Source organism: Anomaloglossus baeobatrachus, unplaced genomic scaffold (genome assembly GCF_048569485.1).
Source record: "Anomaloglossus baeobatrachus isolate aAnoBae1 unplaced genomic scaffold, aAnoBae1.hap1 Scaffold_699, whole genome shotgun sequence".
Classification (NCBI taxonomy): domain Eukaryota; kingdom Metazoa; phylum Chordata; class Amphibia; order Anura; family Aromobatidae; genus Anomaloglossus; species Anomaloglossus baeobatrachus.
In genome coordinates, this window is record NW_027445073.1 from 81,755 (window position 1) to 109,617 (window position 27,863).

The 27,863-nt window shown below is 59.3% G+C and overlaps 1 protein-coding gene across 1 annotated transcript; it reads left to right on the forward strand.

The window, feature by feature from the left end:
• Positions 1–54: 54 nt before the first annotated feature.
• Positions 55–27,863, forward strand: LOC142286877 (ras-related protein Rab-40B). The gene is made up of 7 exons (XM_075333408.1): positions 55–138; positions 2,778–3,044; positions 19,617–19,677; positions 21,541–21,601; positions 24,236–24,313; positions 25,405–25,627; positions 26,759–27,863. Exons 2-7 carry the CDS (start codon positions 2,903–2,905, stop codon positions 27,025–27,027), a joined length of 834 nt encoding a protein of 277 aa, XP_075189523.1. The 5' UTR covers positions 55–138; positions 2,778–2,902; the 3' UTR covers positions 27,028–27,863.

A 27,863-nucleotide genomic window follows, 5' to 3' on the forward strand; every position in this document is an offset into this window, starting at 1 on the left:
TCAGCCAGTAGCGTGAGACTGATCCCATAGCAACTGTCCATCTGGCCAATTAGAGGCGGGATAGGCGGGACCGCGAGCTGTCAGGCTGAGAAGCCTTCTCCACGTCTGGCAGAACGGCGCCTGCAGGAGACGGGAGAGGTGAGCGGTGTGTGCGGGAGCGGGAGCGGGAGCGGCGGAGGGCCTGTGTATGTATGTATGTATGTATGTATGTATGTATGTATGTATGTATGTATGTATGTATGTATGTATGTATGTATGTATGTGTCCTGTCTATATGTGTGTGTACTGTGACCCTCTGTGTGTTATATAGATATATGGAGGGAGTACACACACACGGACGGGATCATAGGTGATTGGAGGGGTTATATACATCTGTGTGTCTCTGTAGGTGTGTGTGTGGCAGTGTCGGTGTGTCTCTGTAGGTGAGTGTGTGTGTGTGTGTGTGTGTGTGGCAGTGTCGGTGTGTCTCTGTAGGTGTGTGTGGCAGTGTCGGTGTGTCTCTGTAGGTGTGTGTGGCAGTGTCGGTGTGTCTCTGTAGGTGAGTGTGTGTGTGTGTGTGTGTGTGTGTGGCAGTGTCGGTGTGTCTCTGTAGGTGTGTGTGTGGCAGTGTCGGTGTGTCTCTGTAGGTGTGTGTGTGTGTGGCAGTGTCGGTGTGTCTCTGTAGGTGTGTGTGTGGCAGTGTCGGTGTGTCTCTGTAGGTGTGTGTGTGTGTGGCAGTGTCGGTGTGTCTCTGTAGGTGTGTGTGTGTGTGGCAGTGTCGGTGTGTCTCTGTAGGTGTGTGTGTGTGTGTGTGTGGCAGTGTCGGTGTGTCTCTGTAGGTGTGTGTGTGTGTGGCAGTGTCGGTGTGTCTCTGTAGGTGTGTGTGTGTGTGGCAGTGTCGGTGTGTCTCTGTAGGTGTGTGTGTGTGTGTGGCAGTGTCGGTGTGTCTCTGTAGGTGTGTGTGTGTGTGGCAGTGTCGGTGTGTCTCTGTAGGTGTGTGTGTGGCAGTGTCGGTGTGTCTCTGTAGGTGTGTGTGTGTGTGGCAGTGTCGGGGTGTGTGTGTGTGGCAGTGTCGGTGTGTCTCTGTAGGTGTGTGTGTGTGTGGCAGTGTCGGTGTGTCTCTGTAGGTGTGTGTGTGTGGCAGTGTCGGTGTGTCTCTGTAGGTGTGTGTGTGTGGCAGTGTCGGTGTGTCTCTGTAGGTGTGTGTGTGTGGCAGTGTCGGTGTGTCTCTGTAGGTGTGTGTGGCAGTGTCGGTGTGTCTCTGTAGGTGTGTGTGTGGCAGTGTCGGTGTGTCTCTGTAGGTGTGTGTGTGGCAGTGTCGGTGTGTCTCTGTAGGTGTGTGTGTGGCAGTGTCTGTGTGTCTCTGTAGGTGTGTGTGTGGCAGTGTCTGTGTGTCTCTGTAGGTGTGTGTGTGGCAGTGTCTGTGTGTCTCTGTAGGTGTGTGTGTGGCAGTGTCGGTGTGTCTCTGTAGGTGTGTGTGTGGCAGTGTCGGTGTGTCTCTGTAGGTGTGTGTGTGGCAGTGTCGGTGTGTCTCTGTAGGTGTGTGTGTGGCAGTGTCGGTGTGTCTCTGTAGGTGTGTGTGTGGCAGTGTCGGTGTGTCTCTGTAGGTGTGTGTGTGGCAGTGTCGGTGTGTCTCTGTAGGTGTGTGTGTGTGTGGCAGTGTCGGTGTGTCTCTGTAGGTGTGTGTGTGTGTGGCAGTGTCGGTGTGTCTCTGTAGGTGTGTGTGGCAGTGTCGGTGTGTCTCTGTAGGTGTGTGTGTGTGTGGCAGTGTCGGTGTGTCTCTGTAGGTGTGTGTGTGTGGCAGTGTCGGTGTGTCTCTGTAGGTGTGTGTGTGTGTGGCAGTGTCGGTGTGTCTCTGTAGGTGTGTGTGTGTGTGGCAGTGTCGGTGTGTCTCTGTAGGTGTGTGTGTGTGGCAGTGTCGGGGTGTGTGTGGCAGTGTCGGTGTGTCTCTGTAGGTGTGTGTGGCAGTGTCGGTGTGTCTCTGTAGGTGTGTGTGGCAGTGTCGGTGTGTCTCTGTAGGTGTGTGTGGCAGTGTCGGTGTGTCTCTGTAGGTGTGTGTGGCAGTGTCGGTGTGTCTCTGTAGGTGTGTGTGGCAGTGTCGGTGTGTCTCTGTAGGTGTGTGTGTGGCAGTGTCGGTGTGTCTCTGTAGGTGTGTGTGGCAGTGTCGGTGTGTCTCTGTAGGTGTGTGTGTGTGTGGCAGTGTCGGTGTGTCTCTGTAGGTGTGTGTGTGTGTGTGGCAGTGTCGGTGTGTCTCTGTAGGTGTGTGTGTGTGGCAGTGTCGGTGTGTCTCTGTAGGTGTGTGTGTGTGTGTGGCAGTGTCGGTGTGTCTCTGTAGGTGTGTGTGTGTGTGGCAGTGTCGGTGTGTCTCTGTAGGTGTGTGTGTGTGTGTGTGGCAGTGTCGGTGTGTCTCTGTAGGTGTGTGTGTGTGTGGCAGTGTCGGTGTGTCTCTGTAGGTGTGTGTGTGTGGCAGTGTCGGGGTGTGTGTGGCAGTGTCGGTGTGTCTCTGTAGGTGTGTGTGGCAGTGTCTGTGTGTCTCTGTAGGTGTGTGTGTGGCAGTGTCGGTGTGTCTCTGTAGGTGTGTGGCAGTGTCGGTGTGTCTCTGTAGGTGTGTGTGGCAGTGTCGGTGTGTCTCTGTAGGTGTGTGTGTGGCAGTGTCTGTGTGTCTCTGTAGGTGTGTGTGTGGCAGTGTCGGTGTGTCTCTGTAGGTGTGTGGCAGTGTCGGTGTGTTCTTCTCCTGCACAGCGGTCAGGATGCTCTGTTGCTTCCTCTTCTCCTCATCCTCTGTGTCCCGTCCTCAGACTTCCCCCGGACTCTGGACATGCCTCTCCCGTGGTCCGCTGCCTCCGTGTGACCCTCCATCTGCCGCTTCTCAGGATGGGCTGAGGAGCCCCGAAGTGCGGAGTGTGAGGACGGAGGAGGGAGGATGAGCCACCGGGCCAGCCCGGCCAAAGCCTACGACTTCCTGCTGAAGTTCCTGCTGGTGGGGGACAGCGATGTGGGGAAAGGGGAGATCCTGGCGAGTCTGCAGGACGGCGCCACCGAGTCCCCGTATGGGTACAACATGGGTAAGCAGTGCGCCCCCGTGTGCGGGAACATACGGGGTCGGGGTGTAGCGGTTACGTATACAGGGGGTGGTATTATCATATGATTGGTGTCTTCTCGGCGGTATTATTACTCGGCCGGTGATGGCGGTTTGTTACTGATGGATCCGGTCTGTGATGTTACTTTTACTATTGTTGTGGTTTTCGCGCTTCCCTACTTTTCTCGCTTCCCCGGAGCTGCGGTAACTTTCCCGCCCGTTTAGGACGACACCCTGAGGTGCGGTCGGCTACCGGTGATCCCCATTCCTGTACAGTCATGTGATATTAGCATATGTATTAGCCAGACTACACCCCCCGGCGTCTCCGGCTGGAGCTGTGGCCACCGGTGATCCACCAGGGTCCGCCCGATCATCCGGTGCCTTCTCGATCTTCTGGCATTGGATTATTTTTGTTACGCGCCGGTTCATTCAGGACCGTGGTGTAATCTTATAAGACGGTGCCGGGGAGCCGCGCAGTCATCATCATTCCTCAGAACTTTCTCGCACAGCAGGATTAAGGATATCCCTTATTGAGGACAGGTGCGTCACGGATATTTTGGTGACCTAGTTCTACATTTGTCGGGCTCAGGACACTGTGTAATGTCAGAAATCTGTCTGATCCGGGCCGAGGACCCGCAGCAATGATGGGACCGAGCAAGGGACTTACAAAGGAGCTGTGGTTACAGCATGCTGCTGAGAAGCCCCGAGGACTGCCGATCTCTGCCATCACTCACCGGGTGTTATGCGACTCTTATTATTGATGGGGGCACCGTGAGGCTCCTGTGCTGCGGGGGGTGGGAGGCGCTGCGTGACTTATTGTGTTTGGGGGGGGGGGGGGGATGGTGCCACGTAGCTTAATATGTTACTGGAGGTTGTGTGACACTATGTACCCCCCTCTGTTGAGTAGGGGGAAGGTGTGCCGCGTGGCTTCCTCCAGTTCCCAGGTGGCCATCTTGTGGGGCTTCCCGCGGTTCCCGGGTGGCCGTCTCGTGGGGCCTTCCTCCGGTTCCCGGGTGGCCGTCTCGTGGGGCCTTCCTCCGGTTCCCGGGTGGCCGTCTCGTGGGGCCGCCTGCGGTTCCCTGGTGGCCGTCTCGTGGGGCCGCCTGCGGTTCCCGGGTGGACGTCTCGTGGGGCCGCCTGCGGTTCCCTGGTGGTCGTCTCGTGGGGCCGCCTGCGGTTCCCGGGTGGCCGTCTCGTGGGGCCGCCTGCGGTTCCCGGGTGGCCGTCTCGTGGGGCCGCCTGCGGTTCCCGGGTGGCCGTCTCGTGGGGCCGCCTGCGGTTCCCGGGTGGCCGTCTCGTGGGGCCGCCTGCGGTTCCCGGGTGGCCGTCTCGTGGGGCCGCCTGCGGTTCCCGGGTGGCCGTCTCGTGGGGCCGCCTGCGGTTCCCGGGTGGCCGTCTCGTGGGGCCGCCTGCGGTTCCCGGGTGGCCGTCTCGTGGGGCCGCCTGCGGTTCCCGGGTGGCAGTCTCGTGGGGCCGCCTGCGGTTCCCGGGTGGCAGTCTCGTGGGGCCGCCTGCGGTTCCCGGGTGGCAGTCTCGTGGGGCCGCCTGCGGTTCCCGGGTGGCAGTCTCGTGGGGCCGCCTGCGGTTCCCGGGTGGCAGTCTCGTGGGGCCGCCTGCGGTTCCCGGGTGGCAGTCTCGTGGGGCCGCCTGCGGTTCCCGGGTGGCAGTCTCGTGGGGCCGCCTGCGGTTCCCGGGTGGCAGTCTCGTGGGGCCGCCTGCGGTTCCCGGGTGGCAGTCTCGTGGGGCCGCCTGCGGTTCCCGGGTGGCAGTCTCGTGGGGCCGCCTGCGGTTCCCGGGTGGCAGTCTCGTGGGGCCGCCTGCGGTTCCCGGGTGGCAGTCTCGTGGGGCCTTCCTCCGGTTCCCGGGTGGCAGTCTCGTGGGGCCTTCCTCCGGTTCCCGGGTGGCAGTCTCGTGGGGCCTTCCTCCGGTTCCCGGGTGGCAGTCTCGTGGGGCCTTCCTCCGGTTCCCGGGTGGCCGTCTCGTGGGGCCTTCCTCCGGTTCCCGGGTGGCCGTCTCGTGGGGCCTTCCTCCGGTTCCCGGGTGGCCGTCTCGTGGGGCCTTCCTCCGGTTCCCGGGTGGCCGTCTCGTGGGGCCTTCCTCCGGTTCCCGGGTGGCCGTCTCGTGGGGCCTTCCTCCGGTTCCCGGGTGGCCGTCTCGTGGGGCCTTCCTCCGGTTCCCGGGTGGCCGCCTCGTGGGGCCTTCCTCCGGTTCCCGGGTGGCCGCCTCGTGGGGCCTTCCTCCGGTTCCCGGGTGGCCGCCTCGTGGGGCCTTCCTCCGGTTCCCGGGTGGCCGCCTCGTGGGGCCTTCCTCCGGTTCCCGGGTGGCCGCCTCGTGGGGCCTTCCTCCGGTTCCCGGGTGGCCGCCTCGTGGGGCCTTCCTCCGGTTCCCGGGTGGCCGCCTCGTGGGGCCTTCCTCCGGTTCCCGGGTGGCCGCCTCGTGGGGCCTTCCTCCGGTTCCCGGGTGGCCGCCTCGTGGGGCCTTCCTCCGGTTCCCGGGTGGCCGCCTCGTGGGGCCTTCCTCCGGTTCCCGGGTGGCCGCCTCGTGGGGCCTTCCTCCGGTTCCCGGGTGGCCGCCTCGTGGGGCCTTCCTCCGGTTCCCGGGTGGCCGCGTCGTGTGGTGAGTTCACCTTGCCCACCAGTAGGCGCGTTCTCGGTTTCCCATCTTGTGGACCTGATCGGCGCAGGATCCTGGCTCCCGCACAACCTGTTCTGCCGGTTCTCCAGACTGGATGATGCCGCTTGCCATCTCCCTCCGCGCAGCGCTTCTTGCTGGGACACGCCGCCGCCGCCAGACCCGTGGGAATATTCAGGATTGTGCATATTTCATGAGATTTCCCCAATGCTCCTAACAGCCGGTCAAAATTAAAGAGGTCCTCCAGGATTGTACCATCAGTGACCCCACCGGCTGGAGGACGTCAGGTACTAAACACTTAAATTTGGGGTCCCTTCTTCTAGGCTTTTCAATATAGAGACCCTGTTGTATGTTGGACCTGTTTTCTCTGCGCTGATACATTGTAACAAACACCAGGGACAAAGGACAACACTCGAGGACGATCTGGTGCCGCGTCCTCACCGTACAAACCTCCGGAAACAGAGGACAACACGAGAGGACGATCTGGTGCCGCGTCCTCACCGTACAAACCCCCGAGAACAGAGGACAACACGAGAGGACGATCTGGTGCCGCGTCCTCACCGTACAAACCCCCGGGAACAGAGGACAACACGAGAGGACGATCTGGTGCCGCGTCCTCACCGTACAACCGCCCCCCCGGGACAGAGGACAACACGCGGGGACGATCTGGTGCTGCAAATCGGGGGAAATGGGAAACGGAAGGAGAGAAGCCGAGAGGCAGGAAATGTGCGAGGAGGAAACGGGAAGTCACTAATTCTTGAAGGACTTGTCCATAATAATAAAAACTTGGCTTCTCTCATCCGGTCCATGGGCTGTGGCCCAATATTGCAGCTCTTCTCTTTATTTGGCTGCAATACCAGACACGGCCTGTTCGTATGGGGGCGCTGTTCTAGAAAGATTTATCATCCAGAGAACCACAGATCCCAGGTATTCTGGAGCTGGAGAATGTTCTCTTTAGTGGGAGGATAATGTTAATTCCCGGAGCAGACGGATTTGTGTGGTCCAGGCTGCGCTTTGCACTGCACCTCCTGTTGGCCCCGCGGAGGACGTCATTGCCTCCTTTTGGCCCCGCGGAGGATGTCGTCGCCGGCACCCCTTCTTCCTCTTGGCCCCGCAGCGGGCGTCGGGGGCGCGCTCCCTTGGCCCCGCTGCGGGTGTCGGGGCGCCCCTGCTCTTAGCCCCGCGTAGGGCGTCGTGGTGCGTTCACTTGGCCCCGTTGAGGCCGTTGGAGCACCCCTGCTCTTGGCCCCGCGGAGGGCGTCGTCGCCTGCTCTTGGCCCCGCGGAGGGCGTCGTCGCCTGCTCTTGGCCCCGCGGAGGGCGTCGTCGCCTGCTCTTGGCCCCGCGGAGGGCGTCGTCGCCTGCTCTTGGCCCCGCGGAGGGCGTCGTCGGCTGCTCTTGGCCCCGCGGAGGGCGTCGTGGCGCCTGCTCTTGGCCCCGCGGAGGGCGTCGTGGCGCCTGCTCTTGGCCCCGCGGAGGGCGTCGTGGCGCCTGCTCTTGGCCCCGCGGAGGGCGTCGTGGCGCCTGCTCTTGGCCCCCGCGGAGGGCGTCGTGGCGCCTGCTCTTGGCCCCGCGGAGGGCGTCGTGGCGCCTGCTCTTGGCCCCCGCGGAGGGTGTCGTGGCGCCTGCTCTTGGCCCCGCGGAGGGTGTCGTGGCGCCTGCTCTTGGCCCCGCGGAGGGCGTCGGGGTGCGTTCACTTGGCCCCGTTGAGGCTGTTGGAGCACCCCTGCTCTTGGCCCTGCTGCGGGTGTCGGGGCGCCTGCTCTTGGCCCCGCTGCGGGTGTCGGGGCGCCCCTGCTCTTGGCCCCCGCTGCGGGTGTCGGGGCGCCCCTGCTCTTGGCCCACGCTCGGCTGTGGGAGCTGTGCATAGAATAAGTGTCTCCATTCTCCCTTCTCACTATTGCAGGTGGAACATGAGTGGGTGCGGGCGGCTCGGAGCTCTCGGTGTTAACCCTTGGTGGTGATGTCGGTGTTCTCTGCGGTCCTGGCAGCCGTCCCCTCGCACGCACGCCTCCCTCCACACTCAGTCCTTGGCACGGGCGGACCACTTTGGCCGGCCGAGTGCAGATCATCCGGATCTTGGCCAGCGGCGCGGTGTTTACACCTCACTATCAGCGCTCGGTTCACGTTCCTCCACGTCTGGAAGATCTCAGCAGTGGAGGATTGCAGTGCCGACAGGGGGATCTGGGTGATTTCTGCTCTTGCTGCCAGTTTTCACTTGATGCAGCTCGATCATTTTTGGCGCCGTCACAGCTCTCACCAGGGTTGTCGCCCCGACCCTCCGACCTCCGGACCGGCCGATTTTTCCCGTTCTTTCGGGCAGCCCGCTGAGGTTCCGTTCCAGTTGGCTGCGTTTTTCGGAGCCGTGCCCCTTTAAGCGTCGGCAGCTGCCAGTGGAGTGGTTTGTGAGCTTGCACGTTCGGTGCCGCTCGCCCACCTACCGCTGTTCCTTCCACATTGGCACAAAGAGCGATTTTCTGAAGAGCGGGCGCTGACACGGAATAATTAGCCGGTCGTCACCGCTCCGGAGCTGTCGCTCGGCTCCCAGCAGCCACGGAATAAAATCTGGGACTTAAAGGGGCGGCGCAGGGAGAGTCGTGTAGAGAACCTTCGCTGCTTTCTTTGCAGCCGCTTTTCCAGCGGCGCTCGACGTCCTGCTTCCCGGCATTGTACACTGGGGGCGTCCTGCATAGGAGAAAGTCCGATAATCCGGAATATTTAGGTGCGGCATGACTGCTCGTTTATTGATCGCACTGTCCCTTTAAGTGCCGTCCCAGCATGCACCAGTGCCATGTTATTTACATGGAAATAGTTCCCTAAGATAGAACTTGGTCCGGGGCCAGGACGGGAAAAGCAAATTCCAGGCGGAGCGGAGGGAGCAATGGAGTCTGGCGCTGCTAGTTGTGCTGCGCTATGGGGGTCCCAGCCCCCCCCATATCCATAGGGCACGCTGGGATCGATTACACCCCCCCCCCCACATCTGTAGGCACGCTGGGACGGATCCTTCTCCGCATCCTTAGGCACGCCTGGATGGATCCTTCTCTGCGTCCGTAGGCACGCCGGGACGGATGCTTCTCCGCGTCCGTAGGCACGCCGGGACGGATCTTTCCCCCGCGTCCGTAGGCACGCTGGGACGGATCCTTCCTGATCCTCCCCCCACATCTGTAGGCACGCTGGGACGGATCCTTCCCTACATTTGTAGGCAACCTGTGAAGTGAGGGAGGATCGATCCCATCTGTAGGCACGCCAAGACCAATCCGGCCCCTACATCTGTAGGCACGCTGGGACTAATGCTCCCGCCACATCTGTAGGCACGCTGGCACTGATCCTCCTCCTGTATCCGTAGGCATGCTGTGACCGATTCCCCCCCCCCCCCCCCCCACACCTGTAGACACGCTGGGACGGATCCTCCCCCTGTATCTGTAGGCATGTTGGGACCAATCCTGCCCCTACATCTGTAGGCACGCTGGGACCAATCCTGCCCCTACATCCATAGGTACGCTGGGACCGATGCTCCCGCAACATCCATAGGCACGCTGGGACCGATCCTCCCCCTGTATCTATAGGCACGCTGGGACCGATCCTTCCCCACATCCATAGGCACGCTGGGACCGATCCTCCCCCCTGTATCTGTAGGCACGCTGGGACCGATCCTCCTCCTGTATCTATAGGCACGCTGAGACCGATCCTTCCCCACATCCATAGGCACACTGGGACAGATCCTTCCCCGCATCTATAGGCCCCTATAGGCAATGTCCCCAATAATAGCAGCAGTGTGTAGAGGTTGCAGCTTTCGGAGCAGTGATGAGCGGTGGCGCTCGGTGGGCGGTGATTGAGGCCCCTCCTCTCGGTCGCGCTCTCGGCTGTTGTAGTTTTCACGCTTTGCTCATTATATTTGCGTGTCGCGGCTGTAATCGTCTGCAGCTGCTTCCAATATTCCTCGCTTTCTGGGACAATTAACCACTTTGCACTTGGACGTCGGTTCGATTTCCCCCGAGGACGCGCGGAGGTCACGTTCTGCAGATGGTGGAAAACAAAAGTTATGTGAGACTCTCGTAAGAGATCCGCGCTCCACCGGGCTTTGTCCTGAAAATGTGGGGGGCAGTGGGGGTCCCGCCACCAGGAAGGGGGGCTGTACTGAGTATAGGGAGGTAGCATAGTGACCAGGCTGCCATCTTCCATCACTGTAGGGTCCAGTTTTGTTGCTTGGGTTCCCATTAGTCAGGGGTTTTGGTGATAGACGCAGGTCAGTATGGGACCTCAGACCCATCCGGCTATCAAAGCCGCCGGCATCAGTCGCGCCCCGCCTTTCCATTTCCTCCATCTCCAGAACCCTAGTCTCCTCCCCTTCACCTCCATCTTCAGACCCCTGGCCTCCTCCTCTCTTTCCTTAATCTTCAGACCCCTGCGCTGCTCCTTGTCCCTTTTCATCTTCAGACCTGGCCTCCTCCTCGACCCCTGGCCTACCCCTCGTCCCCTTCATCCTACAGACCCCTGGCCTACTCCTCGTCCGCTTCATCTTCAGACCCCTGGCCTACTCCTCGTCCGCTTCATCCTACAGACCCCTGGCCTACTCCTCGTCCCCTTCATCTTCAGACCCCTGGCCTACTCCTCGTCCCCTTCATCTTCAGACCCCTGGCCTACTCCTCGTCCCCTTCATCTTCAGACCCCTGGCCTATTCCTCGTCCCCTTCATCTACAGACCCCTGGCCTATTCCTCGTCCCCTTCATCCTACAGACCCCTGGCCTATTCCTCGTCTTCTTCATCCTACAAACCCCTGGCCTATTCCTCGTCCCCTTCATCCTACAGACCCCTGGCCTATTCCTCGTCCGTTTCATCCTACAGACCCCTGGCCTATTCCTCGTCCGTTTCATCCTACAGACCCCTGGCCTATTCCTCGTCCGTTTCATCCTACAGACCCCTGGCCTACTCCTCGTCCCCTTCATCCTACAGACCCCTGGCCTATTTCTCGTCCCTTTCATCCTACAGACCCCTGGCCTATTTCTCGTCCCTTTCATCCTACAGACCCCTGGCCTATTTCTCGTCCCTTTCATCCTACAGACCCCTGGCCTACTCCTCGTCCCCTTCATCTTCAGACCCCTGGCCTACTCCTCGTCCCCTTCATCTTCAGACCCCTGGCCTATTCCTCGTCCCCTTCATCTACAGACCCCTGGCCTATTCCTCGTCCCCTTCATCCTACAGACCCCTGGCCTATTCCTCGTCTTCTTCATCCTACAGACCCCTGGCCTATTCCTCGTCCCCTTCATCCTACAGACCCCTGGCCTATTCCTCGTCCGTTTCATCCTACAGACCCCTGGCCTATTCCTCGTCCGTTTCATCCTACAGACCCCTGGCCTATTCCTCGTCCGTTTCATCCTACAGACCCCTGGCCTACTCCTCGTCCCCTTCATCCTACAGACCCCTGGCCTATTTCTCGTCCCTTTCATCCTACAGACCCCTGGCCTATTTCTCGTCCCTTTCATCCTACAGACCCTGGCCTATTTCTCGTCCCTTTCATCCTACAGACCCCTGGCCTATTCCTCGTCCCCTTCATCCTACAGACCCCTGGCCTATTTCTCGTCCCTTTCATCCTACAGACCCCTGGCCTATTTCTCGTCCCTTTCATCCTACAGACCCCTGGCCTATTCCTCGTCCCCTTCATCCTACAGACCCCTGGCCTACTCCTCATTGCCATCAGCCTTCAGACCCCCGGCCTATTCCTCGTCCCCTTCATCCTACAGACCCCTGGCCTATTCCTCGTCCCCTTCATCCTACAGACCCCTGGCCTACTCCTCATTGCCATCAGCCTTCAGACCCCTGGCCTACCCCTCTTCCCCTTCATCCTACAGACCCCTGGCCTTCTCCTCATTGCCATCAGCCTTCAGACCCCTGGCCTCCTCCTTGTCCCCTTCAGCTTCAGACCCTCGGCCTCCTCCCCATCAATTTGTAGACCCTGGCATCATCTTCAGACCCCCAGTCCCCTCCTCGTCAACTCCGTCTTCAAACGCCCAATCTTCTCCTTGTCCCCTCCATCTTTAGACCATTGGCCGCTTCCTCATCCTCATCCGTCTTCAGACCTCTGGCATCCTCCTCATCCTTTCATCTGTAAACCCCAGCCTCGTCCCCTCCATTTTCAGGCCCCGGCTTCCTTGTCGCCCCCTCCGTCTTCAGACCCCCGACATCCTCCATGTTCCCTTCATCTTCAGAGCCCCGGCCTCCTCTTTGCCTCCTTTCTCCCATCCATCTCCTCATGTCTTACAAAACATCGTGACGACCTCCCCTCACCCCGCACTCATCTGCTGGTTTCCCCTCGCCCCTATCCGCTCTCTGAGGTGATGCTTCGTACTTCTATAGTCGGCGGCCCCCCCGAATTCACACACACGGAGGGCCGGCCGCTGCTGTCACCGGTGGCGGTTGGGTAATTATATTCTCGAGATGGTGGTAACGCGGCCGCCCCCTCACCCATCTTCTGTAATTACACCCTTTACAATCGCGGCCCCCCCCAGCTGTACTAATTCATATTGATTTATTAACCCTTCAGATCCCTTTCTCCTGAAGGCTCCATATCTGGTGGACGGCCGCTTAATCTGCAGGAAATACTGAGAAGGGTTAAAGCTTATTAGTTCCAAAGTTATTTAGCAAATGATCTGAAGCGTGATTATAAGTAAGTGCACCCCCCTCCCCTGAAGAGTCGATTCATTGCCATCCATCCCCCCCTCAATAATAATGGCGGCTCTCCAGGAGATAGCGCATTTCTCAGCAGATGGCGGTACAATAATGGCTCGTGACAGGAGCGGAGGCAGCTCCAGAGATGATGAGGGTTATACTGAGAAAGATGGAGGTCGTCATCACCGCGTAGGCCTCGTGTCCAGCTGAAAATGACGCCTCTCTCAAAAGGGGCCCGGACATGCTGGTCGCCATGGCTGCTGAATGTCAGAAGACTCGCCAGACCATAATTGTTAGGTTTTGTCACGCCCTGGCCCCTAATTTTCCATTTATTTCTTTATTTGCCACTAGCAACCAACTAGAGTAAATTGGTTGCTAGGGGCATCTCTACTTGCTTGGCTACCCAAAGTAACCAATCCGATTCCAACTTTCATTTTCCCAGTCTGAGTTACAAAATGAAAGGGATCGTCTGGTTGGTTCTCCACAGCAACCAATCAGATTCCAGCTTTCAGTTTCTCATTTTTAGAGAGACAATAAGAGGGATGATCTGATTGGTTGCCCGAGACACAAGGGATTAATTGGTAGTCTCCAGCAGCCAATCAGATATTTAGCTAGAAAATGAAAGAACTTATTTAATTGGTTGCTACAGGCATCTCTTCTTGCTTGGGTACCCAAAGTAACCAATCCGGTTCCAGCTTCCATTTTCCCAGTCTGAGTTAGAAAATGAAAGGGATCATCTGATTGGTTGCTGTGGAGACCCAATTTATCCCTTTAGAGCAACCAATCAGATTTCAGCTTCCATTTTCTCAGTTTTAGACAATAAGAGGGATGATCTAATTAGTTGCCCCATGATAAAAGGAATTAATTGATTCTCTCCAGCAGCCAATCAGATTTTAGCTAGCGAATGAAAGAACTTATTTGGTTGCTAGGGGCATCTCTTCTTGCTTGGCTACCCAAAGTAACCAATCCGGTTCCAGCTTCCATTTTCCCAGTCTGAGTTAGAAAATGAAAGGGATCATCTGATTGGTTGCCATAAAGGGATTAATTGGTTTTCCAGAGCAACCAATCAGATTCCAGCTTACTTTTCCCAGTTTTAGAGAGACAATAAGTGGGATGATCTGATTGGTTGTCTTTGACAAAAGGGATTAATTGGTACTCTCCAGAAACCAATTAGATCTTGACTAGAAATGAGAGAACTGAATTGATTGGTTACTTTTGGTAGCCAGGCAAGAAGAGATGCCCTTAGCAACCAATCAGATTCCAACTTTCATGTCAGTCTGAATCAGAAAATAAAACTGATCATCTGATTGGTTGCCTTTAGCAATAACAAGGGATTAATTGGTTCTCCACAACAACCAATCCCATTCCAGCTTCCATTTTCCCAAAGTTAGAAAATGAAAGGGGATCATCTGATTGGTTGCCCTAAAGGGATTAATTGTTTCTCCACAGCAACTAATCAGATTTCAGCTTCCATTTTCTCAGTTTTAGACAATAAGAGGGATGATCTGATTGGTTGCCAGTGACAAAAGAGATTAATTTGTTACTTTCCAGCAACCAATCGGATCTTAGCTAGAAATGAAAGAACTTATTTGATTGGTTACATTGGGTAGCCAAGAAAGAAGAGATGCCTTTAGCAACCAATCAGATTCCAACTTTAATTTTCCCAGTCTCAAATAGAAAATGAAAGGGATCATCTGATTGGTTGCCCTTAGCAATAACAAGGGATTAATTGGTTCTCCACAACAACCAATCCCATTCCAGCTTCCATTTTCCCAGTCTAAGTTAGAAAATGAAAGGGATCATCTGATTGGTTGCTCTAAAGGGATAAATTGGTTCTCCACAGCAACCAATCAGATTTCGGCTTCCATTTTCTCAGTTTTAGACAATAAGAGGGATGATCTAATTAGTTGCCCCATGATAAAAGGAATTAATTGATTCTCTCCAGCAGCCAATCAGATTTTAGCTAGGGAATGAAAGAACTCATTTGATTGGTTACTAGGGCATTTCTCTTCTTGCTTGGCTACCCAAAGGAACCAATCCGATTCCAACTTTCATTTTCCAAGTCTGAGTTAGAAAATGAAAGGGCTCATCTGATTGGTTGCTAGGGGCAACTTATCTCCTCCATTTGTGAATAGAAAAACAAAATGGAGGCACGTGGGCGCCTCCAGATCCCGAATAAATGTCCCCCCCCTCGTCTGGAGGAATGTGTGAGGAATGAGTGTGTTTTCATTACTGGGGAGGAATGTGCTTGGCAAATGGTCACCAGTAACCATCGCTCCTAAAAATAAATAGGGGGAAATCAATATGGCCGCTCTCAGTCAGGATTCCATAGTGACGGGAATCCCTTTTTCTTGTTGCTAGGCGACAACAAAAATGGCCTCTATCATCTGTTCCTAGCTCCCCAGGGCTCGTCTGCTAACCGGTACTGCCTCCGATGGAGTATCCCTTTAAGGAGAGCTGAGAATACATGGCAGCAGTGTCTCGGCGGCGCCCCCCGGTGAGCGATGGCGGCAGCTGAGCCGCGGACCTGAGTGAGCGCAGCTCTGGTGGTAAATAATAGATAAGTGAACGAGGCAGACGGTGAATATTTCATGAGCCTCCCAGCTGCGTCATGGCCCAGGGAAGACGTGATGGCGGCCATGAATCGAGGCATCCGCAGGTTGTCAGTGAGGGTTGTCACACCGCCTTCAGCCGGCATCCTTTTTCTTGTATGCAGCTCCAATGCAGATCTATGCGTTTCCATGGTTACAGACTCCACAAGTGTATATTAAGTAAGCTCCTCCCCTTTGACTTCATGATCCCGTGACACCGCCCCCACTATACACACATTTAAAGGGCCGGCGTCCCTGGATTTCAGGAGACACTGCAGCGTTTGTTCGGTGGAGGCCCCGGCGCTGAATTATTCCGCTCATGTCCGGCTTGTTACACACCGCTCCCTGAATAACTAACAAGACCCCCGGGAAACGACGACAGCAGCGAGGACGCGGACCTGAGGGGGATGTGAGCGCTGCGGGAGAAGGGAAAAAAGGACCCAAAAATGGAAAATACACCCCGGTGCTGGGGCGGGGACGATGTAACGACATGCATTCCTGTAATTCAAGGGTTAATGGTGGCCCCATCCCCCCTGGAGATCCAGATATAATAACCAGCTCATCTGCTCCAGTCACAACCAAAGCTGCACTCGGATTTAAAGGGACAGACACGCTGCTGTACTCCCTGCCGTGGGGGTGCACACGTCTCCCCCAGTGGTGGACAGCGGTACTGCAACTGGTGCAAGTCGCCAGTGCTCTGCGTAGCGGTGATCGCTCGATCCCGGGAGACGACTCTGGAGGATCCCGGGACCTCAGCCTGGATGGTTCTGGGAAGTCTGGGGTGAGCAGTGCTGCGCTCTCTTCATACTGGGGTGTGCGGGGCTGCGCTCTCTTTTCATACTGGGGTGTGCGGGGCTGCGCTCTCTTTTCCTGAGGGGGTACAGTGGCGTGCTTTCTTGTGTGCGGTGCCTCACTGTACAGCGCGCTCGGTGGTGCTCTCTTGTGTGCGGTGCCTCACTGTGCAGCGCGCTCGGTGGTGCTCTCTTGTGTGCGGTGCCTCACTGTGCAGCGCGCTCGGTGGTGCTCTCGTGTGCGGTGCCTAACTGTACAGCGCGCTTGGTGGCGCTCTCTTGTGTGCGGTGCCTCACTGTACAGCGCGCTCGGTGGCGCTCTCTTGTGTGTGGTGCCTCACTGTACAGCGCGCTCGGTGGTGCTCTCGTGTGTGGTGCCTCACTGTACAGCGCGCTCGGTGGCGCTCTCTTGTGTGTGGTGCCTCACTGTACAGCGCGCTCGGTGGTGCTCTCTCGTGTGTGGTGCCTCACTGTACAGCGCGCTCGGTGGTGCTCTCTTGTGTGTGGTGCCTCACTGTACAGCGCACTCGGTGGTGCTCTCTTGTGTGCGGTGCCTCACTGTGCAGCGCGCTCGGTGGTGCTCTCGTGTGCGGTGCCTAACTGTACAGCGCGCTTGGTGGCGCTCTCTTGTGTGCGGTGCCTCACTGTACAGCGCGCTCGGTGGCGCTCTCTTGTGTGTGGTGCCTCACTGTACAGCGCGCTCGGTGGTGCTCTCGTGTGTGGTGCCTCACTGTACAGCGCGCTCGGTGGCGCTCTCTTGTGTGTGGTGCCTCACTGTACAGCGCGCTCGGTGGTGCTCTCTCGTGTGTGGTGCCTCACTGTACAGCGCGCTCGGTGGTGCTCTCTTGTGTGCGGTGCCTCACTGTACAGCGCGCTCGGTGGCGCTCTCTTGTGTGCGGTGCCTCACTGTACAGCGCGCTCGGTGGCCCTCTCTTGTGTGCGGTGCCTCACTGTACAGCACGCTCGGTGGTGCTCTCTTGTGTGCGGTGCCTCACTGTACAGCACGCTCGGTGGTGCTCTCTTGTGTGCGGTGCCTCACTGTACAGCACGCTCGGTGGTGCTCTCTTGTGTGCGGTGCCTCACTGTACAGCGCGCTCGGTGGTGCTCTCTTGTGTGCGGTGCCTCACTGTACAGCACGCTCGGTGGTGCTCTCTTGTGTGCGGTGCCTCACTGTACAGCGCGCTCGGTGGCGCTCTCTTGTGTGCGGTGCCTCACTGTACAGCGCGCTCGGTGGCGCTCTCTTGTGTGCGGTGCCTCACTGTACAGCGCGCTCGGTGGTGCTCTCTCGTGTGCGGTGCCTCACTGTACAGCGCACTCGGTGGTGCTCTCTTGTGTGCGGTGCCTCACTGTACAGCGCGCTCGGTGGTGCTCTTTGTTGTGTACTGTACACCGCGTCACTCTCTATATTATGGCGCTCCTGTGTATATTGGCGCTCGCCCTCGTTCTGTACTCTGATCCGGTATATGGTGGCGCTCTGAGTTGTATCCAGCGTGTTATATTCGGGCGTATGCAGATCTTCTGACGGTCTCGTCTGTGACGTGTGTATAGCAGCACTATGTGCACCGGAGCTCTCTAATCCTCCGCACGGTGATGGGGGCTGTGATGGGGGGGATCCCCCCACTCTCCAGAGGGGCGCTGTAAGTGCAGAGTGTACAGCCCTGACCCCATCAGTGTCTCTCAGCTCCCCCTGCATCTCTGCCCTCCTCTCCGGTCCTAGCGCGTCTCCTCTCCTCTTTCTTGTCCCCCGCGCTTCTCCTCTCCTCTCCCCCGTCCCCGCTCTTCTTCTCCTCTCCCCCGTCCCCGCTCTTCTTCTCCTCTCCCCCGTCCCCGCTCTTCTTCTCCTCTCCCCCGTCCCCGCTCTTCTTCTCCTCTCCCCCGTCCCCGCTCTTCTTCTCCTCTCCCCCGTCCCCGCTCTTCTTCTCCTCTCCCCCGTCCCCGCTCTTCTTCTCCTCTCCCCCGTCCCCGCTCTTCTTCTCCTCTCCCCCGTCCCCGCTCTTCTTCTCCTCTCCCCCGTCCCCGCTCTTCTTCTCCTCTCCCCCGTCCCCGCTCTTCTTCTCCTCTCCCCCGTCCCCGCTCTTCTAATCCTCTCCCCCGTCCCCGCTCTTCTAATCCTCTCCCCCGTCCCCGCTCTTCTAATCCTCTCCCCCGTCCCCGCTCTTCTAATCCTCTCCCCCGTCCCCGCTCTTCTAATCCTCTCCCCCGTCCCCGCTCTTCTAATCCTCTCCCCCGTCCCCGCTCTTCTTCTCCTCTCCCCCGTCCCCGCTCTTCTTCTCCTCTCCCCTGTCCCCGCGCTTCTCCTCTCCTCTCCCCCGTTCCCGCTCTTCTCCTCTCCTCTCCCCCGTCCCCGCTCTTCTTCTCCTCTCCCCCGTCCCCGCTCTTCTCCTCTCCTCTCCTCTCCCCCGTTCCCCGCTCTTCTTCTCCTCTCCCCCGTTCCCCGCTCTTCTTCTCCTCTCCCCCGTCCCCCGCTCTTCTTCTCCTCTCCCCCGTCCCCCGCTCTTCTTCTCCTCTCCCCCGTCCCCGCTCTTCTCCTCTCCTCTCCCCAGTCCCCGCTCTTCTCCTCTCCTCTCCCCCGTCCCCGCTCTTCTCCTCTCCTCTCCTCTCCCCCGTCCCCGCTCTTCTCCTCTCCTCTCCTCTCCCCCGTCCCCGCTCTTCTCCTCTCCTCTCCTCTCCCCGTCCCCGCTCTTCTCCTCTCCTCTCCTCTCCCCGTCCCCGCTCTTCTCCTCTCCTCTCCTCTCCCCCGTCCCCGCTCTTCTCCTCTCCTCTCCTCTCCCCCGTCCCCGCTCTTCTCCTCTCCTCTCCTCTCCCCCGTCCCCGCTCTTCTCCTCTCCTCTCCCCCGTCCCCGCTCTTCTCCTCTCCTCTCCTCTCCCCCGTCCCCCGCTCTTCTCCTCTCCTCTCCTCTCCCCCGTCCCCGCTCTTCTCCTCTCCTCTCCTCTCCCCCGTCCCCGCTCTTCTCCTCTCCTCTCCTCTCCCCCGTCCCCGCTCTTCTCCTCTCCTCTCCTCTCCCCCGTCCCTGCTCTTCTCCTCTCCTCTCCTCTCCCCCGTCCCTGCTCTTCTCCTCTCCTCTCCTCTCCTCTCCCCCGTCCCCGCTCTTCTCCTCTCCTCTCCTCTCCCCCGTCCCCGCTCTTCTCCTCTCCTCTCCTCTCCCCCGTCCCCGCTCTTCTCCTCTCCTCTCCCCCGTCCCCGCTCTTCTCCTCTCCTCTCCTCTCCCCCGTCCCCGCTCTTCTCCTCTCCTCTCCTCTCCCCCGTCCCCGCTCTTCTCCTCTCCTCTCCTCTCCCCCGTCCCCGCTCTTCTCCTCTCCTCTCCCCCGTCCCCGCTCTTCTCCTCTCCTCTCCCCCGTCCCCGCTCTTCTCCTCTCCTCTCCCCCGTCCCCCGCTCTTCTCCTCTCCTCTCCCCCGTCCCCGCTCTTCTCCTCTCCTCTCCCCCGTCCCCCGCTCTTCTCCTCTCCTCTCCCCCGTCCCCCGCTCTTCTCCTCTCCTCTCCCCCGTCCCCCGCTCTTCTCCTCTCCTCTCCCCCGTCCCCCGCTCTTCTCCTCTCCTCTCCCCCGTCCCCGCGCTTTTCCGTACGCCTCTTCACTGCCTTCCTGCTGGCGATGTACACCGTGCCCCCCCCCCCCCCCCCCCGGTCCCCGTTCTCCTCCCTCTGCTGGTCCCTCTGTTCTTCTCTCCCTCCCCCGGTCCCCGCAGCAGTGTACACATGGCTCCTGAGCGGTGGCGCAGTCCTCCGCTGCTCGCACCAGCCACAGTTGCACCAGTGTCGGGGCCTCCTGGTGTTGCTCACCTGCTGGAGTCTGTCCTGATAATCCGGGATTTCCGTTAATCCGGCGTCTCCGGTCCTGTCCCTCCCTGTACAGACTCCACTAATCGCTGTCTCCCCCGCAGGCATCGACTACAAGACCACCACCATCCTGCTGGACGGACGCCGCATAAAGCTGCAGCTCTGGTGAGTCCTCTATACATCCTCCACCGGGGGGCGCTCCCTCTATACACCCTCCACCGGGGGGCGCTCCCTCTATACACCCTCCACCGGGGGGCGCTCCCTCTATACACCCTCCACCGGGGGGCGCTCCCTCTATACACCCTCCACCGGGGGGCGCTCCCTCTATACACCCTCCACCAGGGGGCGCTCCCTCTATACACCCGCCACCGGGGGGCGCTCCCTCTATACACCCGCCACCGGGGGGCGCTCCCTCTATACACCCGCCACCGGGGGGCGCTCCCTCTATACATCCTCCACCGGGGGGCGCTCCCTCTATACAGCCTCCACCGGGGGGCGCTCCCTCTATATATCCTCCACCGGGGGGCGCTCCCTCTATACATCCTCCCACCGGGGGGGCGCTCCCTCTATACATCCTCCACCGGGGGGGCGCTCCCTCTATACATCCTCCACCGGGGGGGCGCTCCCTCTATACATCCTCCACCGGGGGGCGCTCCCTCTATACATCCTCCACCGGGGGGGCGCTCCCTCTATACATCCTCCACCGGGGGGGCGCTCCCTCTATACATCCTCCACCGGGGGGGCGCTCCCTCTATACATCCTCCACCGGGGGGGCGCTCCCTCTATACATCCTCCACCGGGGGGGCGCTCCCTCTATACATCCTCCACCGGGGGGGCGCTCCCTCTATACATCCTCCACCGGGGGGGCGCTCCCTCTATACATCCTCCACCGGGGGGGCGCTCCCTCTATACATCCTCCACCGGGGGGCGCTCCCTCTATACATCCTCCACCGGGGGGGCGCTCCCTCTATACATCCTCCACCGGGGGGGCGCTCCCTCTATACATCCTCCACCGGGGGGCGCTCCCTCTATACATCCTCCACCGGGGGGCGCTCCCTCTATACATCCTCCACCGGGGGGCGCCCCCTCTATACATCCTCCACCGGGGGGGCGCTCCGTCTATACAGCCGCCACCGGGGGGCGCTCCCTCTATACATCCTCCACCGGGGGGCGCTCCCTCTATACATCCTCCACCGGGGGGCGCTCCCTCTATACATCCTCCACCGGGGGGGCGCTCCCTCTATACATCCTCCACCGGGGGGCGCTCCCTCTATACAGCCGCCACCGGGGGGCGCTCCCTCTATACACCCTCCACCGGGGGGCGCTCCCTCTATACACCCGCCACCGGGGGGAGCTCCCTCTATACATCCTCCACCGGGGTCGCTCCCTCTATACATCCTCCACCGGGGGGCGCTCCCTCTATACATCCTCCACCGGGGGGCGCTCCCTCTATACATCCTCCACCGGGGGGCGCTCCCTCTATACATCCTCCACCGGGGGGCGCTCCCTCTATACACCCTCCACCGGGGGGCGCTCCCTCTATACACCCTCCACCGGGGGGCGCTCCCTCTATACATCCTCCACCGGGGGGCGCTCCCTCTATACATCCTCCACCGGGGGGGCGCTCCCTCTATACACCCTCCACCGGGGGGCGCTCCCTCTATACACCCTCCACCGGGGGGCGCTCCCTCTATACACCCTCCACCGGGGGGCGCTCCCTCTATACAGCCGCCACCGGGGGGCGCTCCCTCTATACAGCCGCCACCGGGGGGCGCTCCCTCTATACAGCCGCCACCGGGGGGCGCTCCCTCTATACACCCTCCACCGGGGGGGCGCTCCCTCTATACACCCGCCACCGGGGGGAGCTCCCGCCTCTGTGACGTTTGTTCACTGACAGCAAGCAGAGATTGTGAGCGGGATGACATCTAGATAAAGTGTGGGAGCAGTGTGGACTGACACGGGGTGCGGTCCTGGTGGGCGGGGGGGGGGCTTTCTGCTGATGTATTAACCCTTCGCCTTCTCCCGCAGGGACACGTCAGGACAAGGAAGATTTTGCACTATTTTTCGCTCGTATTCCAGAGGAGCTCAGGTGAGGTCACATGATCCGGGGGCCGGGCTGTGATAAGCGGTGTTTATGGGGGTCTTACCCATCACTACGACACCAGGGGAGCATGGTGGGACCTCTAATATCGCAGCGGGACATGACGATGCCTTTCAGGTTCACTTTCCTGCCGTGCTGCAAAGATCTCTGCTGTTCATGTGGGGTCCACGTTCAGCAGAGCGGGCGCTCACTGTCTGATGTCGGCGCTGGCTCGTTCCTGCGGCCGGGTGATGTCGGCGCTGGCTCGTTCCTGGGGCCGGGTGATGTCGGCTCTCGCTCGTTCTTGGGGCCGGGTGATGTCGGCTCTCGCTCGTTCTTGGGGCCGGGTGATGTTGGCTCTCGCTCGTTCTTGGGGCCGGGTGATGTCGGCGCTGGCTCGTTCCTGGGGCCGGGTGATGTCGGCTCTCGCTCGTTCCTGCGGCCGGGTGATGTCGGCGCTGGCTCGTTCCTGGGGCCGGGTGATGTCGGCTCTCGCTCGTTCTTGGGGCCGGGTGATGTCGGAGCTCGCTCGTTCCTGGGGCCGGGTGATGTCGGCTCTCGCTCGTTCCTGGGGCCGGGTGATGTCGGCGCTCGCTCGTTCCTGGGGCCGGGTGATGTCGGCGCTCGCTCGTTCCTGGGGCCGGGTGATGTCGGCGCTGGCTCGTTCCTGGGGCCGGGTGATGTCGGCTCTCGCTCGCTCCTGGGGCCGGGTGATGTCGGCGTTCGCTCGTCCCTGGGGCCGGGTGATGTCGGCGCTGGCTCGTTCCTGGGGCCGGGTGATGTCGGCGCTGGCTCGTTCCTGGGGCCGGGTGATGTCGGCTCTCGCTCGTTCTTGGGGCCGGGTGATGTCGGCTCTCGCTCGTTCCTGGGGCCGGGTGATGTCGGCTCTCGCTCGTTCCTGGGGCCGGGTGATGTCGGCGCTCGCTCGTTCCTGGGGCCGGGTGATGTCGGCTCTCGCTCGTTCCTGGGGCCGGGTGATGTCGGCGCTGGCTCGTTCCTGGGGCCGGGTGATGTCGGCGCTGGCTCGTTCCTGGGGCCGGCTGATGTCGGCTCTCGCTCGTTCTTGGGGCCGGCTGATGTCGGCTCTCGCTCGTTCTTGGGGCCGGCTGATGTCGGCTCTCGCTCGTTCCTGGGGCCGGCTGATGTCGGCTCTCGCTCGTCCCTGGGGCCGGGTGATGTCTGCGCTCGCTCGTTCCTGGGGCCGGGTGATGTCGGCGCTGGCTCGTTCCTGGGGCCGGGTGATGTCGGCTCTCGCTCGTTCCTGGGGCCGGGTGATGTCGGCGCTGGCTCGTTCCTGGGGCCGGGTGATGTCGGCGCTGGCTCGTTCCTGGGGCCGGGTGATGTCGGCTCTCGCTCGTTCCTGGGGCCGGGTGATGTCGGCGCTCGCTCGTTCCTGGGGCCGGGTGATGTCGGCGCTGGCTCGTTCCTGGGGCCGGGTGATGTCGGCGCTGGCTCGTTCCTGGGGCCGGGTGATGTCGGCTCTCGCTCGTTCCTGGGGCCGGGTGATGTCGGCGTTCGCTCGTTCCTGGGGCCGGGTGATGTCGGCGTTCGCTCGTTCCTGGGGCCGGGTGATGTCGGCGTTCGCTCGTTCCTGGGGCCGGGTGATGTCGGCGTTCGCTCGTTCCTGGGGCCGGGTGATGTCGGCGTTCGCTCGTTCCTGGGGCCGGGTGATGTCGGCGTTCGCTCGTTCCTGGGGCCGGGTGATGTCGGCTCTCGCTCGTTCCTGGGGCCGGGTGATGTCGGCTCTCGCTCGTTCCTGGGGCCGGGTGATGTCGGCTCTCGCTCGTTCCTGGGGCCGGGTGATGTCGGCTCTCGCTCGTTCCTGGGGCCGGGTGATGTCGGCTCTCGCTCGTTCCTGGGGCCGGGTGATGTCGGCGTTCGCTCGTTCCTGGGGCCGGGTGATGTCGGCGTTCGCTCGTTCCTGGGGCCGGGTGATGTCGGCTCTCGCTCGTTCCTGGGGCCGGGTGATGTCGGCTCTCGCTCGTTCCTGGGGCCGGGTGATGTCGGCTCTCGCTCGTTCCTGGGGCCGGGTGATGTCGGCTCTCGCTCGTTCCTGGGGCCGGGTGATGTCGGCTCTCGCTCGTTCCTGGGGCCGGGTGATGTCGGCTCTCGCTCGTTCCTGGGGCCGGGTGATGTCGGCGCTGGCTCGTTCCTGGGGCCGGGTGATGTCGGCGCTGGCTCGTTCCTGGGGCCGGGTGATGTCGGCGTTCGCTCGTTCCTGGGGCCCGGTGATGTCGGCGTTCGCTCGTTCCTGGGGCCCGGTGATGTCGGCGCTCGCTCGTTCCTGGGGCCCGGTGATGTCGGCGCTCGCTCGTTCCTGGGGCCCGGTGATGTCGGCGCTCGCTCGTTCCTGGGGCCGGGTGATGTCGGCGTTCGCTCGTTCCTGGGGTCGGGTGATGTCTGCGCTCGCTCGTTCCTGGGGCCCGGTGATGTCGGCGCTCGCTCGTTCCTGGGGCCCGGTGATGTCGGCGCTCGCTCGTTCCTGGGGCCCGGTGATGTCGGCGCTCGCTCGTTCCTGGGGCCGGGTGATGTCGGCGTTCGCTCGTTCCTGGGGTCGGGTGATGTCGGCGCTCGCTCGTTCCTGGGCCCGGGTGATGGAGCACAGACCCCCGATCTCCCATCATCCCCCTCTTCTCCCCGCAGGGCGTCATCCTGGTCTACGACATCACAAACCGCTGGTCATTTGACGGCATCGATCGCTGGATCAAGGAGATCGACGAGGTGAGCTCCACCGGTGCGTCAGCACCGACCACTAGGGGCGCTGTGGTTGTGAGAGCAAATTGGGATCTGTTACCAGGCCTCCACCCAGCTTTCCCAGAGTCCTGAACAGCAGATCTACCAATAGGAGAGGATGTGGTATTGAGGAGAATGGGAAAGCTGGGTTTACCTGTTTGGTGTCACCCAGCTTTCCCAGTCCCCTCATCTTATGTCACCCAGCTTTCCCAGTCTCCTCATCTGATGAATATCACCCAGCTTTCCCCGTCTCCTCCTCTGATGAATATCACCCAGCTTTCCCAGTCTCCTCATCTGATGAATATCACCCAGCTTTCCCAGTCTCCTCATCTGATGAATATCACCCAGCTTTCCCAGTCTCCTCATCTGATGAATGTCACTCAGCTTTCCCAGTCTCATCCTCTGATGAATATCACCCAGCTTTCCCAGTCTCCTCCTCTGATGAATATCACTCAGCTTTCCCAGTCTCCTCTGATGAATGTCACTCAGCTTTCCCAGTCTCCTCTGATGAATGTCACTCAGCTTTCCCAGTCTCCTCCTCTGATGAATATCACCCAGCTTTCCCAGTCTCCTCATCTGATGAATGTCACTCAGCTTTCCCAGTCTCCTCCTCTGATGAATATCACTCAGCTTTCCCAGTCTCCTCCTCTGATGAATATCACCCAGCTTTCCCAGTCTCCTCATCTGATGAATATCACTCAGCTTTCCCAGTCTCCTCCTCTGAATATCACCCAGCTTTCCCAGTCTCCTCATCTGATGAATATCACCCAGCTTTCCCAGTCTCCTCATCTGATGAATGTCACCCAGCTTTCCCAGTCTCCTCCTCTGATGAATATCACCCAGCTTTCCCAGTCTCATCTGATGAATATCACCCAGCTTTCCCAGTCTCCTCATCTGATGAATATCACCCAGCTTTCCCAGTCTCCTCATCTGATGAATATCACTCAGCTTTCCCAGTCTCCTCATCTGATGAATATCACCCAGCTTTCCCAGTCTCCTCATCTGATGAATATCACTCAGCTTTCCCAGTCTCCTCAGGATACTGGGAAAGCTGTATTAATCCTACTTTTTATTCCCAGCATGCCCCTGGGGTGCCGAAGATCCTGGTGGGCAACCGCCTGCACTTGGCGTTCAAGCGTCAGGTGTCCACGGAGCAGGCGCAGTGCTACGCGGAGCGGCTGGGGATGACCTTCTTCGAGGTGAGCCCGCTCTGCAACTTCAACATCACCGAGTCCTTCACCGAGCTGGCGAGGATCGTGCTGATGCGGCACGGCATGGACCGGCTGTGGAGGCCCAACAAGGGTACGTCATCCCCCGAACCCACCATCAGCAGCTCTGACCACCTCCCACTGAGGCACAAGGTGCCTCCATCAAAAATGAGGGGCCACCACTGCCACCTGCTGGCCACCGCCTGTAATAACTGGTACTACACTTGATCTTAGCCAAAAGGCCGAGAAACGATGCCTGTAATAACGTGACTGATCAGAGGGGCCACCACTGCCACCTGCTGGTCACCGCCTGTAATAGCTGGTCTGTAATCAGATGGGCCACCACTGCCACCTGCTGGTCACCGCCTGTAATAGCTGGTGACTAATCAGATGGGCCACCACTGCCACCTGCTGGCCACCGCCTGTAATAGCTGGTCAGTAATCAGAGGGGCCACCACTGCCACCTGCTGGCCACCGCCTGTAATAGCTGGTCAGTAATCAGAGGGGCCACCACTGCCACCTGCTGGCCACCACCTGTAATAGCTTGTGACTAATCAGATGGGCCACCACTGCCACCTGCTGGCCACCACCTGTAATAGCTGGTGACTAATCAGGGGCCACCACTGCCACCTGCTGGCCACCGCCTGTAATAGCTGGTGACTAATCAGGGGCCACCACTGCCACCTGCTGGCCACGGCCTGAAATAGCTGGTGACTAATCAAATGGGCCACCACTGCCACCTGCTGGCCACCGCCTGTAATAGCTGGTGACTAGTCAGAGGGACCACCTGCTGGTTACTTCCTGTAAAAGCTGGTCAGTAATCAGATGGGCCACCACTGCCACCTGCTGGTCACCGCCTGTAATAGCTGGTGACTAATCAGGGGCCACCACTGCCACCTGCTGGCCACCGCCTGTAATAGCTGGTGACTAATCAGAGGGGCCACCACTGTCACCTGCTGGCCACCGCCTGTAATAGCTGGTGACTAATCAGGGGCCACCACTGCCACCTGCTGGCCACCGCCTGTAATAGCTGGTCTGTAATCAGAGGGGGCCACCACTGCCACCTGCTGGTCACCACCTGTAATAGCTGTAAACATCACACAGATTTCTGGGAAAATAAACCTGGACAGTCACAGCCGGGCCCCTAAGGGCCCCAATGACGCTATTAATACGGTGGGGTAGCCTGGCCGCCATCTTAACTTGCCCCCCTTGTTTCCTCTCACAGTACTGAGTCTTCAAGACCTCTGCTGCCGCGCCATCGTGTCCTGCACCCCCGTCCACCTGGTGGACAAACTCCCCCTCCCGGTTGCCTTACGAAGCCATCTGAAGTCGTTCTCCATGGCGAACGGCCTGAACGCGCGGATGATGCACGGCCGCTCGTACTCGCTCACCGCCAACCTAAACAAGAGGCACAGCGTGAAAAAAGCCAAGATCATCCGCCCGCCGCAGAGCCCCCCCAAGAACTGCACGAGGAACAGCTGCAAGATAGCCTAAGAACGAGCCATAGAAGGATCCTCGGGGGCGGGGCTTCTATCCTTTCCCCTCCCCTGAGGAAGCTGGAAAGAGACAGGACGTTCTTTACGCCGTTTTTTTACGTCAGGAAGTTTTGGTTTCCAGATTATGATGCTGCTTTCGAGTTTATTTTTTAAAAAAAAACACACACCCCCCCACCCGACCCCTCGAGACATCCCGCGATGTCGCCCTGTTTTATAGGCATGACCCTTTTCTGTTTGTGTGGCGCTTTAGTCATCCCCCCCCCTCCCGCCACCGAGCTTTATGAGTCAGTCAATTCTTACTTTGTGAATTTTGTGCTCCCGTTAAGTATTGGACCCCTCCCCAGTTAGAGGGTGTGCTCATTTTTGCAACACCCTCCATGGCACCCGTATTACTCCCCCCGCTACAACAAAGGCTGCTCCGCGCTCGCGACATGTCAGGTTTGTGTGAAGAAAGGAATGTTTGAGATTTTTTTTTTTTTTTTTTTTTTTTCTTCATTATTTAATACATTTTTGAGTTTTTTTTTTTTTTTTTTTTTCCGTGATGACGACCTATGACTAAATATAAATATATATAAATACGCTTCTATTTCTGTAAAACTGAATATTTTGTACCAGATGTCAGAACAGTTGCAGAGTTTAAAAAAAAAAAAAGAAAAAAAAATTGAGAAAAAAAAATCGCCCAAATGCCAAAGATGTGTTTGGACTGTGAATATGTTGGTTTTTTTTAATTTTTATTTTTATTTTTTTGGGGGGCGTTTTGTGACTTTTGATGTTTTATAAAAAGGAAGAAACAATATTTAAAGAGATACAAAAAAATAAATTAAATGTCTTAAA